A 12,889-nucleotide genomic window follows, 5' to 3' on the forward strand; every position below is an offset into this window, starting at 1 on the left:
AACTGAGGGCTCCCCAAGGTTGACCCGTTACAAATTGAGGACATCTGCCTAAGGATCTGAGAAAGACCAAGCGGTTCTGGATGTCTCTCCCTTCTCTGCTTCCCCCGGCCAGGCTTCCTCCCCCACCAAGCTCTGGGAGACTCCCAAGAGTCCTGGATTCTGATGGCTGCATCCCACCCTCCCCCCGTCAGAAGAAAAAGGAGCTGGAGGACAACATGGAATCAAGTATACATTTTAAAAACTGTTTAATGGAACATAAACTCCTTTAGAAAAACATTCAGCCAGGTGATAACACCCATAGAAAAAAACACCAATCTTGTGTTTATCTTTTTTTAATTTGGCATTTGTTATTTGCATTTATATTAAAGCAAAGTGCATCTTTTCTTTATTTTGTTTATACACATTGCACAATACATAAATAATGATGCTTATAAAACGTCTTTATATTTACAAGTAATAATATATTTATATATAACATAAAATACATTTTTTCTTTAATAAATCTCAGGGTTTTTTTTTTTTTTCAGGAGTCCTTTCTCTCTCAAAGCACTACAATGCTAAATTTCCAATGAGAATGCTTCTCTTGTTCATTTAAACCTTTGTAGTTAGAAAAATAGCTTATGTTAAAGTCTAAACATGCTCATTGAGCTAAGAGCAGTGTCAACGTATCATACGAGTGTATGAGTTGGTTAGGCGTCAGCTCAGGATGGTACCTTGGGTTAAGATGGACCGACTCCTTCTTGGTGGGAAGGGGTAGGGGGTGGGGGGTAGAGGGCTGCTCCCCTCGCTGGTCTAACAGCGGAGCTCAACACAGGCTGCGGAGGGGAGGAAAGTGCTGAGCTGGCTTTGTGAGTCCAGGAAAAACCTGATGTAACCAGGGCAGGGGAGAGGCGGAGGGGCCTGAGAGGGCGCTGGGTGAGCAATACTGTGACGGGGCTGCCCCGGCAACCCTTGGGAAGCCCATCCCAGAGATGTCCAGGAGCAGATGGCCGAGACAGACAGCTATGACGATGGCAGCGGGGTGGCCAGAGGGGAGTGAGGCAGCAGGAGGAAACGGGTTCTGGTCCGGCCTCTGGTGGGGCGGCTTCGGAGAAGCCTTCGGACAGGCCAATGTCCGAGAAGGGGCAAGGCGGGGTGGGGGCTTCCCCAGGCTCTGGGGACAGAGCCTTCTGCTGGGACACCCGCTGCCCCACTGAGCCTGTCCAAAGGGCAAAGGAGACACAAACCTCTCAGCAGGCAACACGCGTAGGAAACAGAGCACACCACTTTCCCTCGTCTACATACGTGCACGCACAGACGCACTGACGCACGCACACCCCACCCTCTGACAAGGGTAGTGATGGCCCCAAGGGTGGGGCCTGCTCCCCATTTACACGGTATATGGTGGTGCTGATTTTTTTGCTTCCCCTTTTTCGTATAGCAGTGTTCTGCCAACCATACCACTCTCCGCCCCTCCAAACCCCAAGAATTCTTTTCATAAGCTATTTCTCAAAGAACAAAACAACATAAACAAGGACGACGAGAAGGAGGGTAGGCGGTGGGGGGGGGGGGGGGGGGGGAATAATGACCAAAGAGTTTGCATGAAAAGCAAGCACTCAGGAGGGAAATATTAGCAGCAAAGTAGTTTGGACTGGGCCCGCTCTGCCCCCGCTCTGCCCTCTCCCCGCGTGGCTACCGGCTGTTGAAGATGACCTCCAGCCAGCACGGGCAGCTGCTGATGAACTGGCGAGTGTAGCACTGGCCCCAGCCCTTCACGAAGCTGATCTGCACGGTGAAGCCAGTCCACGGCTGCTGCATGAACTCGTGGTCGTTGGGCCGCTGCAGGCTGTACGCCTTCTCGTAGTCAAAAGCCTTGATGGAGAAACCGGGGAACACTTTGTGTACCAACAGCGTCCTGGAGTCCGGGTTGTCCAGTGTGGCTGACTTGATGAAGATGGGGTAACTGCTGCGGTTGTACACCCACACGCCGTCCACTTCCCGCGTGAGCTGGATGCCACAGCCGATTTTGCTCCGTACTTTCTGCACCAGCTGACTCTTGTTGTCCGAATTGAGCTGTCCGAGGCAAAAGCCATTCCCCTGAGGTAGATCATAGAAGATGTCCAGGGAGGGCTCCTGGACACAGTAGAGCCTCCCCACTCTCGTCTTCTCCTCCCAGTATGCCACCACGCACCAGTGTGACCGATCCCCAGGCTCCAGAAGAAGTTGGGAATCTGGAAAACAGACAGAAAAAAGGCAGACCTAATCAGTGGTGATGCAGACTGGCCTTCTCCTCTTCCTCCTGAAACCAAGACACACACATACATACACCCCCATGATTGGTCTTTGTTTCGGTGCAAGACAGGAGGAGGTATGAGGTGGCTGGCTGTGATGCAGGCTGGACAGTCCTCCTACGGGGAGTCTGGAAAGCTCGACCCCGTGATGGAAAAGCCTTGCCTCTATGCACGGGGCTCACTGGGGAGTCTCTTCCCTTCATCCCCCCCATCCCCCCGACTCTATCAAGAACACAGGACATGTGCCCACCTGGCCAAAGCCAAAGCCCCATCCTTGCAGAGCCCAGAAGCAAAGACCTCTCAGTAAGTTGGCTGGCCCTGGTTTTAGGGCTAGAGAAGGTGTTATACATGGATGGTCCAGAATTTCAGTTCTTTTCAACGGGATGGAACCTTGAAGGCCAGAGGCTCCAGCCTCAAGTCATCCTCATGAGAAAACCTGGACTCAGAAAGCTTTTTTTCTCTCAGGCTCCAGGGACGAAAGAGCCAGACCTGGACCCCAGGAACACCTGCTAGAGTCTCTGAGCCTGTCACCCGGTTCTCAGATCAGTGCCTTGGTCATAAGGGATCACTGTCCAGAAAAACTTTAGTGGAGGTGGTTTAGGGTGAAAAAAAACAACTAGCTTCTTAATAGAAACACAACTTTCAGCGTGTTCGTCAGCAGCAGATCTGTACACAAAGGGTGAGTTCACGTCTCCACGCCAAATCACAGCATGCACCCTGGTGTCACAGCCCAGACAGAAGACAGCACGTCTACAGTGGGTTCGGCCACGCTTGCAGGCCCTTCTCGCCGGCATCCCCCTTTCCCCCCTCCCTCCGGAGAAGCAACTCAACCCTGCGCCCTGCCCCCTCCCATCCCCCTCCTCCCCTGGAGGCCCCACCCCTGCCTTTCTAGATGATGCTTCTACCCACAGGCAGCAGCAGGGGAGACTGGTGATTCTGGCAAGGTGATTTTTTCCTGAACAGGCGCTGGGGATGGGGGTGGGTGTCTTTAAAAGGGGGATCCACGGAAGGGAATGGGGGGGCCTCCAGCGGCTGGCATTCCAACTCCTCCTTCCTCTTTAAGCTGGAGCCGGCGGGGCAGGCCTCAGACTGGGAACCATAAATCTCCCCCAGCCCGGCCAGGCTGCAGGAACGCTGTGGTTTGTGGTGGCAGGGCGGAGACCGGAAGTCTTGTATTTGTTAACAAAAATGGGGAAAGGCTGGGCAGGCAGCCTCCTCCTCCTCCCGCCCTCCCTGCAGTCCTTGCCTTTCACTACTGGGGTGGGGGGCTTGGGACACCAAGGTTGGGGGTGGTGTGAGACATCTCTGGATTGGTTCGGGCCTCTTTGATTGTGGAACCCCTGGGTTTTAGCGCCAGGGCGATGCCGGGGTATCAGCACAGAGGCCAGGGCTGGAGCAGGGATGGGGCCCGTGTCCTGCTGCCCCGGCAGGCTGGGTAACCAGCGCAGCTCAGTACACCAACTCCTTCCAACGTTCACAGACATGTCAGGACCTGGGAACCAGTCAGCTCCATTACCTTTTTTTGTTTGTTTTTTTAAAGCAGCAGCCTGCCTTGCATACTGTCCCGTGAATAAGTCTGTACAAATGTGTTTGGTGACCCCCTGGGACAGCCTGAGCAGTGGTCCCCAAGACACCCCACCCGGCCTTCTCAAAGGTCTGCCCCACCAGCTACACAAAATGGGGAGACTAAGAGTCCAGCCTCCCCACAACCCCCACCCCTAAAATCAACACCAGAAACCTGGCCCGTCCACTCCCACCCTCACGGGCCTTTCTGAACCACAAGCACAAGAGAGGCTATTTGCCTGAATGTGAATTCGCTTCAACTGTGTGTTTTGAGTGTGTGTTTGTGTGCACACACACGGGAACATATGGAAAAACAAGAGAGGGACAAGGGCTCGGAGCAGAAGGTGAGTCATCAGGCATTAACTTGTTTCTGCAAAGTATCCATCAACTGCTAATAAACTCGTGAGCGCTGGCAATCTTTGAACCCTCTTGCCGAGGGAGTTGGGCTGACGGCTGCTACACCAAAGACCCAGAACAGCCACGTAAATAAAAACGCTCTGGCGTCCAAGTTTGCTTAGGGGGAGAAGGCACTCCTCTGCAAGGCACAGGGCGCCTGCCCTCCCCTCCTGCTTGTCGGAGGGGGAGTGTTTCAAACTGCAAGAAGTGCTATTATCCCCACTGGGGACAACAAACTGGCCTGGAAAAGAAGGAGTTGCTGGGAGGGAGGCTGAGGAGACCCTTGGAGTGGCTACCCTGAAACCTAGCACCCTCTCCAGCAGAGGGCTTGTGGGGGTTGGGGGGGAGGAGGAAGAGGAGGGCAGGGGGCTGAAGATCAAGTGGCCCTTGTACCAGGCCCCCCAGGGCCAGGGGAAGCTGGGTGTGGGCCTTGTCTGCCTGCTGGGCCTCAGGGGGGCAGGGGAAGCTGGGTGGGGGCTGGGGCCTGATGTCCCGACAGTAGTGGGGGTGGTGCATTCTGGTGGGTTTCTCTTTCATCTGTGCAGCCTGCCAGTCCACCCAGCAATTTGCTTCCAGACATCCCCTGCAAAGAGCCTCTTTCTGTGGAGGTGAATGGCCCAGCCCAGAGAAACAGCAGCGTGCAGGTGTCCCTGGATGTGAACAAGGCCCCCTGCAAGCCCACTGAAAGTGCCCTGAGTAGGGGGTAGGAGGACCCCCACCAACCCTCCCATGTCACCCTGCAGTCCCCTGGTACCCTGATACCTCTTCTCCTTGCTGCTCCTGAACTCTAACCCTGAGCACAAAACAGGCTCTCACGCAAACCCCTCGCCAGAGGGGGCGCAGCCCACGTCGAGCAGCACGGTGCAATACCCCAAATTGCCACTTTGGATTCCCCTCCTTAGCCCTGAACTCCCGGCATCTGGGCACATTTCTGGGAAGCCCTCAGCAGCATCTTCAGAGAAACACAGTTCCCTGAACCAGGCCTGCAGCCCACAAGCATCTCCCCACAAAGGTCTGTGCAGACGCTCAGCTCCTGGGGCTTCCCAGGTTTCGAGGTGAGGAGCCAGGAGGGCCGTGTACAGAAAAACAAGTCCCCCCACCTCATTAGAAGGACCGAGGAAGCGTCTTCGTATCCTGGGGGCTGATACTGAATCTCCAAAGGCACAACTCGCCGTCCCTTGTTAATTTCCCTCAGCTTTTATAACCTTTTCCGGTATTTTCAACAACTTCTTCCTCCTCAGAAAACTGTACAGGGGTTTGTCTTAAAACCGTATTTGTGCATTTTAAAGCATCCAAAAGAAAAGCTGTGTTGTAAAAAGCGAACTAATCAGATGCCTGCTCACAATTTTTTCTTTTTATTACAGTGCAGGGAATTTTTGGAGCAACCCCAGAAAAGTGCTGAATCGGCCTAAAATTCCTTTAAGGTTGTTCCCCCCCTACTTCCCAATTTCCCTTAAAGCATAAAAATCTACCCTTTAAGAGGAAAAGGGGGGAGGCGGTGTGGAGAAGGGGAAGGACTTTGCCTCGTGTTTGCACTTGCATTAGGGAAGACCACTTAACAAGGAGCTCCCTGCCTCGCACAAAGAGTTATTTAATTACCCTGGTCATGAATGAACAGACCAGACCCTTCTAGAAAGCCAGAGGCTCATGAATGAATCTCACGCCCGGAATGGAAATGGCACAGGGTGACCAGACCTCAAGGCCACACTGTAGGTAAGAGAGGAATTTTTTTCTTTAGTTGAAGGTGTGAGGAGATGATGAAGAAAAGAAAAAGCTGGAGGGACAGAGAAAAGGTCAAGGTCAGGGCCTCAATGGTACCGTGTCCAGTTTCCAGCTTAGGAAGGTGACCATAGGCCAGAGAGGCAGAGCTGTTCCAAAGCACCCAGGGGGATCCTGCGAACATCTGAAGTGAGGCCACCACATGCGAGCTGAGTCCACACACAGAAGGGGTGCTGATGGGGTAGGGGAGGGGCATCTGACTTTTCACAAGGATGCTCTTGGGATAGCACAGTCACAGCAGCAGGCACCCACTGAGCCCTACATGCCCACTGCCAGGGGCTGCAGGGGGCTGGAATGCTCTTCTCTGAGAGGCACTTGGATTATAAAGAAACTAATCTCTCTTATCCAACATTCTCTTTACCAACAGTGGGATGGGTCTGCAAGCCACCACCCTCCTCGACCCGCCCCCGCAGTGGTCCAGCGGGGCAGGCGGCTGGGGATGGAACCTAGGCGAGGAGGGCAATGGGAGGGCCCCCACGCAGGCCCAGCAGTACACCCAGCAACCCTGGGACGCAAACACGGCCACGCCTCGCCTCTCAGGTCCAGGGTCCTCCCTCCTTGGGACTCCCGGTGCCATCGAGGGTTGCCTCATCCTGTCCTCCCCCTAAGCAGTCATCCCAAAGGTTAACAGCTCCCGTCAGCCTGGGTCCCCACCCTGGGCAGGAAACTGGCTGTTCTGAGAGCAGCCAGCCCACTCCAGAGACAGGGACTGAGATAACAGTGCCAACCTGTCCCATCCAATCTCACCCTCAACACAATTAAAGAAAAGTCTCTCACTGGTTTTCAGTTTTTGGGAAGCAAATGGCCAAAAACTAAAAGAAACACATAAACGCTTGCTGTGCCGTCTGAGCTCAGTCTGGGTTCTGGGGTCAGCTCTAATCGGCCACGTTGACAGCCTCATCCGGAACTCGAAAGATGGCGCCAGAGCTGCTCCCCTAGGCTCCGGGGGCAGCAAAGACAGCTCTGGGGGTTAGCACAAGCTCCCCATGGGGCTGAAACTAATTCAAAATGCTTCAGGTTAACCCTCAGTTACCCGACAAACGCTGAGATGAGACGCATCACCACCACCCCAAGCTCTTGCATCAAAGGGATCAAGAATGAATTCTGGCTGGAAGAAGGCAGAAGGAAAAAGTTGGATTTTTTTTTTTTCCTTCCCAGAGCTTGGCAGTAAGGTTCTCTACTGAGGTGGCTGGACTTGGGGATGGGCAGGGGGTCCCAACGGCTCTCCTTCAAAGGCCAGGGCGCTTCTTCAGATCCCTGGGCCCAATCTCCCAGCTATGGAGTCAGACTTCTCCCTTCAAATCTGCCTCCCAAGGCTCCCTAAAACGGAGCTCCCAGTAGTGGCCTCACTGGTGTTATGAAAATCTGCTAGAAGTCCGTGAGAGGTCTGGGCCTGGCCAGCAGCCACACTGGAGGTTCTCAACTTTTAGGGGGCATATCACCTCGGAGGTTCTCCAAGTGCTCAGAAAATGCAGACCACACCCCACCTCACCCCAAATGGGAGAAGGGTTCTGGGGTGACACTTTACACCCAGTGGAAAGGGGCTCACAGAGAGGGGACCCCGTGAAGCTGCATGGTGTTAGCGTCCTGATGTTAACGGAGGGGGATTGAGGCAGGTGGAGGCACCCATCACCTGCTGAAGGGCAGAGCTGGGTTCAAGGCCAGAATACGGCCTTGTGTGAGCTGTGGGTGGGCAGCCACCTCAGGCCTCTAAAGCCACACCAGTCCTCTCCAAACGCCAGAGGGAAAAACAAAGTGTCCTTCAGAGCCCACTTTGGAAACGCTATGCCTACTCTGTCCCCAAGTGTGGAATCCGGCTCCCTCGCACCAAGAAGCCAGGAGTGAAAAGACTTCTTTACCTATAAGCCGCTGCTCTGTGACCTTGGTCAAGCAGCTTTGCCCCGTCAAGAGTCACAGTCTGACCTGCCCACAGCTAACAGGAAGGTGGGTGAGGGGCCCCCTTTGGGCTCTGCTGGGCTCTGGCTCCACTCGGGGAGATTCAGTATTAAACAACCCTGGCTCCATTTATTTTTACGACCTTCCGGAGAGTTAAGAAAATCACTTTGAGGATCAGGGCACATTTTTGCATTTCATTTGCAACAATAAAACAAAAACAAAATAAAATCCGAAGGAAAAGGAGATGGGAGTCAGATTTGGCCGGGTCCATCTCTAACCCAATTTTTTTTCCCCTAACTGCAGAGTTACAAACTTGCGTTCTTCCTGTCTCCCATCACTCATGGCCCCCACGAAGAAGTGAGTCCTCAGGGGAGGGTGGCCTGTATCACTACTTTATTCCAATGCCCACTGGGCTTGGTGCCCTGAAGTTTCTCATTCATCGTCACCCTCCTTCCTCCTGCAAACTCCCCGAGCTTACACACTTGGCAGATCCTGCTAGTCTCGAAGATTCGTGACTGTGCCTTAAAAATTGTGATGAGTAATCAGTTACTAGAGGTAAAATGTACTTCCTTGCTCCCCCACGATGGGCCCCAGCCCCACCCTCCAGAGCCCCTCAGATGGCCCGAGTCAGAGGGGCCCCAGCCCAGGGGTCTCTCCTAAGAGCAGTGTTTTGCCATCAGAGGATATAATTGAGGGTAGCGCCGGGCAGGGGCGGGAAGCCACACATATCAAAAGCTCCCATCTGTCTCGCCAGCCGGCTGACTCGGCTTCCTGTGCCCCAGCCTTCAGCCACGCAAATTATAGCGTGCACCCGGCTGCCTGCCTTCTGAGGAGGCCAGCTCTGCTGGGCTCCCAGAGGCCTCAGAGGAAGGGTGTGGACTCCCAGCCCAGCCAACTCCATTCATAATATTTACAGTAAATGGGCCTCCCTGGCTGTTGGTTAGTGTGCATCCAGCCTCATCCTGCAAGTCTGAATTTCAATCCATCCCATGGTGCAACGCCTAAGTCCCCACCATCACCCCCCTCCCCACATAACTCAGCAGCTCCCTTCAGAAAGGGGGTTCACACACTTGCACACACAGGCCCCGCAGACCTGCACAGTTGTCACCTGGTCACCGACCTGCTCCCCTGGTGGGAGGATCCTGGCCACTTCCACGAAGACACGAAAAGGAGGGGAATATCCCACAACTCTCATCCACCCCTATCCCCACCTGCAGCGGGTCCTGAAATCGCCCCCAAATTCTGCAGGAAGATTCTCAACTGGGGGTCTGCAGCCACTCACAAATGTGAATCCAACAAAAAAAAGAAACTCCGCTTAAAACCACCAGAAAGCCCTGCATTTTCTTCTTGTTACAGACCACTTGTAAGTTTCACTGGCTAACACCTTCAAGAATCTTAACAAACACAGATGCAGAATAAGCCAATTTTGTGAAAGGACACAACCCCCAGAGATGCAGGGCAGTTCTTTGGTCTGATTCTGCATGTCTGGAGGCTCTGCCGGAGCTGCTTTTGCGCGGTCCTCGATTTAATAAAGCCTGGGGGGCCCGCAGTGACCCTCCAGGCTCCCTGCAAGGTATTCCAGCCCCAGATGCTGGCCCTGCCCCCACCCCGTCCCCCACCCTCCTCCAGCTCAACTCTCAATATATATATATTTTTTTTCTAGAGGGTAGAGAAACCGTCCGAAGATGTGGAAAAATCCAGAGAGAAACAAAAGTCCTTTTCATCCCTCCCCTCCCCCAGCTCCCCTTGTTCCATAACAATTATGAAAACTGTTGGACGGGATGGCATTTTGAACGTTTACTGCATTCCGGCCAATAAATTCCAATGCTGGATCTGATGGAAAAGCCTTCCTCTCCGGCCAGCTCCCTGGCTCCCCCCCCCCCCCCCCCCCCCCCCCCCCACTCACTCCCAGCCCTCATTCCTTCTTTCTTTACAACCCGACAGCAGGGCCAGGCCAGGGCCGCACTGTACTTGCAGGGAAAAACAACAGTTCGACAGAGAGGAGAGAGTGGGCAGACAGGACAAGTTAATCATTACTTCTGTCTGCCCCGTAATCTAATCTCCCTGGCTTTGGCACACTCACTGCTCAGCCCTTTCACTCCCAAGCACCCAGGACACCTCCTAGGCCTGAGCCCCCACCCCGCACTCCTCGAAGGCCCTCCCACCCTTAGTCTCCAGTCCCCCCACCCTGGACCCCCCTTCTCAAAGCCCCCGCGGCTCTGTGCTGTGTACCCCACATCTCAGGGGTCTCTGGGCCTGGCATAAATGTGGGTTCTAGTCTGGCTTGGATGACTGCAGAGCCAGGCCACCCTTCCTCCTCCACTGCACCCCTCACTCCACCCCCAACCCTCCCCGCCCCAGAACTCAGCCTCAAGCCCACCTGGTTGCCCCAAGTGATCTGTGATCCATCTATGCAGACACACAAGTCAGGATGGCCCTGCCTCCAAAAACCCAACACAGGATGACCACGTGCCCAGCAATTCCACTTCTGGGGGAAAAGGCTCGGCTTCTCCTAATCCTCTCCAGTTCACCCTGGAGTACAGAGGATTCCACGGTGGGGGGTGCTGGGGGGAAGGACCCCAGGAAATACCTGCAAATATTGGCATTTTTCTGGGGGAAATGATCCTTCTGGTTTCATTCATTCTTGAACGAGTCTGCAAATGAAAAAAACCTGAAGAAGAGCACTCTTTTTCTTCACCAAAGGAAGGGGCCATTAGCTACCCACCACCTCAGCAGTAGGGGTCTCATTCTCACACAGCTTCCAATCCAAGAACCAAAAATCACAGATCACAGGACGCCATTCGGTGTTGCAAGGGGCGTGGGGACCAGGTCCACTGGCTTATTTTGTAGAGGAAAAAACTAAGGTCAGGGCAAAAATGGCTCTGCAAAGGCCATGCAGCCAGCTGGTGGCTGTGCCTCCAACCTCAGCCCAGAGGAGGAACCCTGGAGGGTGGGCACTTTCCCTCCCACTGTAATCTCTCCAAACCCCTCCTGGGCATCTGACAAACACTGGGCTGGGGGATGAGGGAGGCTTCTGAATCTCTGCAAGCCCTCCAGTGCCAGGTCTCTTCCCCAGGGAACACCCGCAGCGGGGCTCTGACTCTGACCCACTGAGCTGGAGGTGGGGCCCATCTATTTCTAAGAACTGTCCTGTGCACCCAGATCACAGAAGGAACACCTCTCTTGCTTTTCCCTCCAGGTTACTGATTAATCAGGGGGAGGGGCTGCGCTGGCTTCGAGGCTGCCCTGGGGCTGGCAAGGTCCCCAGGCACTTTCTGAGCAGAGCAGCTCTTTCTGGCCCTCTCGAGCCCCAGAAGCTCGCTGAGCCTACTGGAGGAGACCTGCCAACTTCAGCAGACCAACCGCAAGGTGGGAAAGGGCGACAGATATTTAAACTCCAGGTGGCAAAGGCAGATAGGCGAGCTTACTGACAGCACAGTCCTTTCTGGGCTTCGTCCTTTTTTGTTCCTGTTAACCCCATGTCAAAAAGTAAAAAAAAAAAAAGAAAAAGCAACACAGAAATGAGTAAATACGAGAGCCACCAGTCCAGGCTTGGTGACCTGAGTCTAAAAGATAGAAACTCCCCATTTTGCAAGAGGGAAACTGGAGTTGAAATCCACCCTTCCCTTACTGTCCGAGAACAAACCCCAGGCCAAAACAGCTCTTCAGACTTGACACAGGAGCAAGAACGAATGAATGAAACCAGTGAACTCCCAAGAAGCCATCAGTCGGCCTCAGGGAACAGCCGGGGCAGGATGCAAGCAAGCAAACATGAAAGCCCTTGGTAACTAGGTGTTAAATTACCTCGTGGAAACCCACCCGCAGGCGGGCCAGAGCCTCTCAAATCACCTGGGAACTCAAAAATGGACTTGACCATCAGATTTTAAATTAAAAACCAAGTGTTGCTTCCCGAGATGGCCTTCATGAGAATCAAGCCCACCAGAGTTAGAAAAGTCAAACTCTTGGGCTTTGGAAACGTCCCACTTCCCCTGTGGCTGTAAAGATATAAATGCTACCATTCCAGATGACCCCTGCCCCCACTGCGTGCTCAGCTGTGCTCCCAGGTACGGCCAGGGTCTGGACTACAACCCTACCTCCTGCTATTACGGGCTGTTATCTCACCATCAACAAGATGAGTGGGGAGCAGGGACAGACACAGGAACGGGGAGACAGACCTCTGTTTATCAACAAGCTTTTGCTTTATCTCGGCTCTCAACAGACAACACGACCAAAGCACAGCCCCAGGCCCGCCCCTGCAACTCAGCTGTGTCTTACAACAACACCTCACCCCACAGCTCGGAAGCTGCCAAATTCTGTTCCAAGGACCCTCCACCTCACTGACCCCCTAACACCTTCAGACGGACCGTAACCCTCTGCTGAGTCCAAGAACTACATCCTTTGTGCCAGCAGAGCCTGGCACACAGTAGGTGCTCAATAAATCACCACTAAGTGATTGTACCACAGGGACATGCTGACTTCTCCCAAAGCAGCTGGTCCCCCACTGACCACCCCACCACCACCCCAGCTTAGAACTGGCAGGAGGTGGCCCGTGTGAATCCACCTATTTGGGAGGGTGCCTTCCAGGCAGGGGTCAGCCAGAAAGGCTGAGGCCTGGCCCCAGGCTCCCTGCACAGGCAGGAAGAGAGCCCCTGTCCTCAGCTCCTTGCCAGCCAGCTGCGGCTGATCCTGCGAGGTGTTTCCAAGCCAGGCGCCGGCCAGGCAACCTCTGTGGGCTCACCACCTGCCCACAGCCTTCTGCCTTGGCGTCCTGCTCGGTCTGGACAGGCTACCCTCACCGAGTGTTCCACAATGCTTTTACACACCCCTAGGGCCCTTGTTGTGTTATGAAAACAAAACAAAGCCCAATAAGGAAAAAAAAAAAAAAAAGCTGGCGGGGAAAGGAGCAAGCTGGCCACACACAAACCTCTTTCTTCCTGGTATCCATCCTAAAGATGGCTCCTTGGCAGCCTGGGTCAGGGTCCTGT

At 54.1% G+C, this 12,889-nt stretch overlaps 1 protein-coding gene across 2 annotated transcripts in view; it reads right to left on the reverse strand.

The window, feature by feature from the left end:
• Positions 1 to 228: 228 nt before the first annotated feature.
• The window catches only part of SMAD7 (SMAD family member 7), a 30,044-nt gene continuing 17,383 nt past the window's right edge, over positions 229 to 12,889 (reverse strand). For both annotated transcript variants that reach the window (XM_012103894.5, XM_027961075.3), the window contains exon 4: positions 229 to 2,210. In XM_012103894.5, the coding sequence (XP_011959284.2) occupies positions 1,672 to 2,210 (539 nt within the window). In that variant the 3' untranslated portion in view covers positions 229 to 1,671. The remainder of the gene's footprint in view (positions 2,211 to 12,889) is intronic.

The sequence above is a fragment of the Ovis aries genome, chromosome 23, assembly GCF_016772045.2.
Source record: "Ovis aries strain OAR_USU_Benz2616 breed Rambouillet chromosome 23, ARS-UI_Ramb_v3.0, whole genome shotgun sequence".
Lineage (NCBI taxonomy): Eukaryota > Metazoa > Chordata > Mammalia > Artiodactyla > Bovidae > Ovis > Ovis aries.